At 33.1% G+C, this 4,662-nt stretch overlaps 1 protein-coding gene across 1 annotated transcript; it reads right to left on the bottom strand.

Annotated features, from left to right (window-relative positions):
- Window positions 1-929: 929 nt before the first annotated feature.
- On the bottom strand, window positions 930-2,403 carry LOC107604994 (uncharacterized). Its single transcript, XM_016306726.3, has 2 exons — window positions 1,885-2,403; window positions 930-1,396 (listed from the first exon to the last, which is right to left on the bottom strand). Exons 1-2 carry the CDS (start codon window positions 2,081-2,083, stop codon window positions 1,056-1,058), a joined length of 540 nt encoding a protein of 179 aa, XP_016162212.1. The 5' UTR covers window positions 2,084-2,403; the 3' UTR covers window positions 930-1,055.
- Window positions 2,404-4,662: the final 2,259 nt, after the last annotated feature.

Below are 4,662 nucleotides of genomic sequence, written 5' to 3'. Positions count from 1 at the left end.
TTTGTGCAATTGCTCCACATTTTATTCTTTTATTTTGCCATCACCATAAATGAAAAACACACAATGAGGATCATATTTATAGGAAATCCTTATTTTAAAACTACCACTTCTTATCTTGCCAATTTAACAGTTAGTTTACTTTACTTCCTTTAACTGTTCTTATTTAATTGATTAAACCACACCAACCTACTTGCAGAAATTGTGAGCTATTGCCTATTGATGCAAACCAGGAACAACCTTTTAGTGGCAGAAACCTTCTACTGTCGATCAAATAAAAGGACCAGAGAGACAATTTGTGATGATTATCTGACATACTCTTTTGTCATCAGATGCCAATTTGCATCATGCTCAAAGGGTCCTTCTATAATGGACCAAACATTCTGATATTTAGATAATTCTTTGGAAAATAATTCATGTCCAATTGAACTTGTGTGTACAGTATTAAAGATCTTCCAGATTATTTTGCTAAATGTCTATTTTTTATTTGGGAAAATAATATACCACAACATTAACCAAAAATTATTTATACTTTTGCTTTTACAATTTCACACGAGATAAGTTTAAAGAGTTTAATTTTGATAGACTAATAGTAAAATTATTTTACATGCAATCAATATAAAAAAGGTAATTATTTTTATTGACGTAACATTATAACTTATATAATTAGATACATGTATAAAATTATTTTATATAAATAGTACATTAAAGTTAAATTCAAGTTTCATATATATGTCTAAATTTAACAGGGTTACCCTTCTGGCCTTCTCCTTTCAAATTATTGTCTACAACTAAATCTTCATGCATGATATGCTTTAAGCACAAAATTATTATAAGAAAATAGTGTAAATTGCTTCATAACCAAACAAATAAAATGCATTAAAACAATCAAAAGAGAGAGAGGGAGAGAGAGAAAAAAAAAAAAGAAGAAATAAAGAACACATGATGAAACTTTAGTTTCTTGGAAATTGCATTACACAAGTAGTCAAATATATTACTAGGCTTTTCTACTTGTGTAACACCAAATCTTGGAGAATACTATATAATATATTAATTAATTAATGACCACACAAATTGATGTCCCTCTTGGAAGGTCTGAAATTCAAAGCATTGAGGCTATATATGCAGAGATTGGATCTCTTAGCTTTGATTGAAATCTGATCAGAAGTGGTTCTGTAACCAGGAACATTGCATGAAGAGGTTGAGCTTCCAATCAAAGTTGCCTTGCAATTAGACACAAAAACTTCAGAGTCTTGTGCACATTTCACACCTTCAACAGAAGGGATTTCCAACCTATAAAGACCATACTTGTTTGTTGTTCTGTTTGCTGAGACTGAAACCTGTTCCTCTGTCTTTGATGACACTGCTTTGAACATGCAATCTATTTTCACCTCAGCACCTGCCATTCTCACTTTTATTCTTCTATTCACAGAATTAAAATATATAAAAAAGACAGCCCAATGCACAAACATCCTGCCTTAACCCAGGTTTAAAAAAGGGGCCGCACTCAAAGGGTGTCACAGCCTAACTTGATAATTACATCAATAGCTGTTTTCACTACTTGAACTCGTAACCTTGAGGTCACATAAAGACAATTCTCTTCGGAGAATTAAAATATATACATAAACTAAAAGAAATATATAAAAAAAAAAGGTGTCATATTCACTAATTACTAAATGATGATAATGGTAGTAATTTCTATCAAAGTTTAACCAGATAGTAGTTAATATCTATCTAACAAATACACTACTAATACATTAACATTGTTATTGAAATCATAGTCACACACAAAGGTCACACTAAAATAACTAAATCTTTGCTCTAAGGTTTAGTAAGTCAAAAAGAAAACTGGAAAAAAAGAATGCAAGTGAAAGGTTTTGGTTATACCTGATAAGAAGTAGCTGTGTCTGGAAAAGGTGTTGTTAGAACACATATCACAATAAACAAAACCCATAACACTGATTTGGGAGGTTAGTGACTTCACTGATGACCTTGATTTTCCTGGAAGCTTGGGCCTTGAAGGCTCAACTCCCAAGAACTGTGCAAACAAAGGTAGAAGAATAACCAAGAGTGTTATGGGATTCATGGCACCAAATTTTGGAGAAATTTGATTGACAATTTACAGCACCAGCACCAGCAGCTTATAACTTTGCTTTCAGAGAAAAAAGATAAATAATAAAAAATAAACTTAGCAGATTAGTAAGAACGAATGAAGATGAGAGGGGGCAGGTAGCTAAGGGTGTTAGTGGAGAACCAACATGAAGATGAAGCAAGAAAAGTTGTGAATAATTTTTATCTTTTTCAGAAGAAACAAAGACATGTGAATGTTATTTGGCATGATGTGGAGCTTATGAGTAGGAAAGAGAAAAGGGTAATTAGATTCTCTATTTCTGTTTGTGTTTTTTGGGTGAGATTGTATGTAGTAGCACCTTAAATAGAGAGATGCCAGATGAGTAAAAAACTCCCACAAGTTAGGCTCATAAAAAAGGTGGGCTGTGGAGTTAATGAAAACTGAAAAAGGGGTTATGGATATCACATTTTTCTTCACTTATCTGTTTTGATGCAATAACTTTTTGGTTCAATAACGGTAAGCTTGAACCAACTTTTGTGCACCTGAGGCTTTAGTTTAGCCGTAAATTTTAGTGTTTTTTTTTTTTTTTGTAGTTCGCCTCATGTGTAGGCAAATTGCATTATACGTTTTTCAGTTTGTCTAGGTATTAGGCGAATTGTATCTTGTACACTTCAATTTGTTTAAATATTAAACGAATTGTATCTTATACACCTTGACATTAGTGAATGGTCATAAATTTCAATAATATATATACAGCAGGTACGAGTGAATTTATTCATATTATTGTCTAAAAATTCTATTTTTTACCTTTTTTACCTTCATCTCTTATTTTTTGTATTTGTAAAATGGCTCAAACACTAGTATTAACAATTCATTATGATGGAAAAATATTAATAGATTATAATAAATGTTATATTTAGTTTTTTCATCCTATATTTATTGATGTTGATGTGCCACCAGATGTGAGATGTTTGGCGATGCTGAATGATCTTGTTCTGCATGTTATTTATTAACAATACAGAAAGTCAGTGAAAAAAATTTATTACAAATATCTAGTAGAAGCAGATAATACTTTTATTATAAAAGGTATTATTTAAATAAATATCAATTAATTAACGATTTTTTTTGCTGTTTGATAATATTATTTCTATTTGTTTATCACAGGTATCGACTACGTGATGATGATGACGTAAAATTAATCAGGGACCGGAAAAATCATTGATGGTAATCAATGGCTAAGAGAATGGCAGAGGCGGGGGGAGGGGTTGAATCATAGCCTCCCTTTTTGCTGAAAATTACTTTATGACTTTTAAAGGAACTTCAGGAGATATTTTTACTTTTTGTCTCATAACAAGTTAAGAGACATTTTTGTTTTGTCTCGTAACAAGTTGAGAGACATTTTCATTTTGTCTCCTGCAAACCAGAAACAGAGAAGAAGCAGAAAGAGAAAATCACACCAAGAAGTATCCTGGTTCAGCTGTTAAGTGCAATGCAGCCTACATCCAATCTCCATCACAACAATGATGGAATTTTACTATCTTTTACAAGATTACAAACACTAATTCTTTCCCTAGGATCTACCCAATCCTATCAGGGACAAACCCAGATTCTACACCCAATCTGAATTTGATTAGGACTCAAAACCTAGCTTTCAACCGCAAAGTGTTAACCCAACTTGTAAGGGAATCCCTACAGCATCATGAAACACAACATACAGATGTACAAAGAAACTCTGAAACATCTATGGATTTTTCTCTAATATTGATCACTGTCTTTTTTCTCTCACTGGCTTTTTCTTACAAACCTCACCATGTTTGCCTTTTTCACCATGAGACTCAGACAGACAATACTAAGAAAAAGAAAACAAAATGAACATCTTTGAAGGAGAAGAACTCAGGAAGCTTGGGTAGCTATGAGAACTCTGTGCTTCCACTTTCTCTCCTTGATCTCAACCCTTAGTCGTTCACTCTTAATATAGAAGGGGAAGCTTCCAAGGTTGAAACCGGTTCAACTAAGCAACTTCTTCTCCAACCAAAAAACAACAGCGGTTCGGATAGAGAGAAGAGAGAGGGAAAACCAAAAACCAACATGCATGTACCTCTCTCAACCTTTTTCATCAAACTTCTTCAATTTGAGCCTTTCATCTTGACTTTGGCCCCAAGAATGAATTCGGACCCTTGATGAACCTCTGACCCAGGACAGCTCCTTACTTTCCATTTTTGCTTCTTCTTACATGTAACTCGGCGGCTAGCTTCTTTCTTTGATGAACAAAAATGGAAATGAACTTTTGCAACTGAGATCTTCTTCTCTGGCAGAGGCAGATTGCTTCTAATTTTGGCTTCGAAAATCTTGAAGCCCTTCTTCAAATCTTGCCTTCAATGGAAAAAATCTTACCATGCCTTTCTTAAGATCTTCCTTCTTCATAGCCTTTTCTTCCATAGACTTCTCTGTTACTTTACTTTTTCTTTTGATAACTTCTTCTTTCTTCCATCTTCTTCTCTGACAAATGATATGATCGAAAACAAAGAGAGAGGAGAGAGAAGAGAGAAAGAAACTTTCGAAGGAAGCAATGAATGAAATTAAAACAAATTTAA

Source organism: Arachis ipaensis, chromosome B6, assembly GCF_059453495.1.
Source record: "Arachis ipaensis isolate K30076 ecotype BB chromosome B6, ASM5945349v1, whole genome shotgun sequence".
NCBI classification, from domain to species: Eukaryota; Viridiplantae; Streptophyta; class Magnoliopsida; order Fabales; family Fabaceae; genus Arachis; species Arachis ipaensis.
The sequence above is the reverse complement of the archived record's forward strand: the minus strand, read 5'-3'. Positions and strand labels throughout refer to the sequence as shown.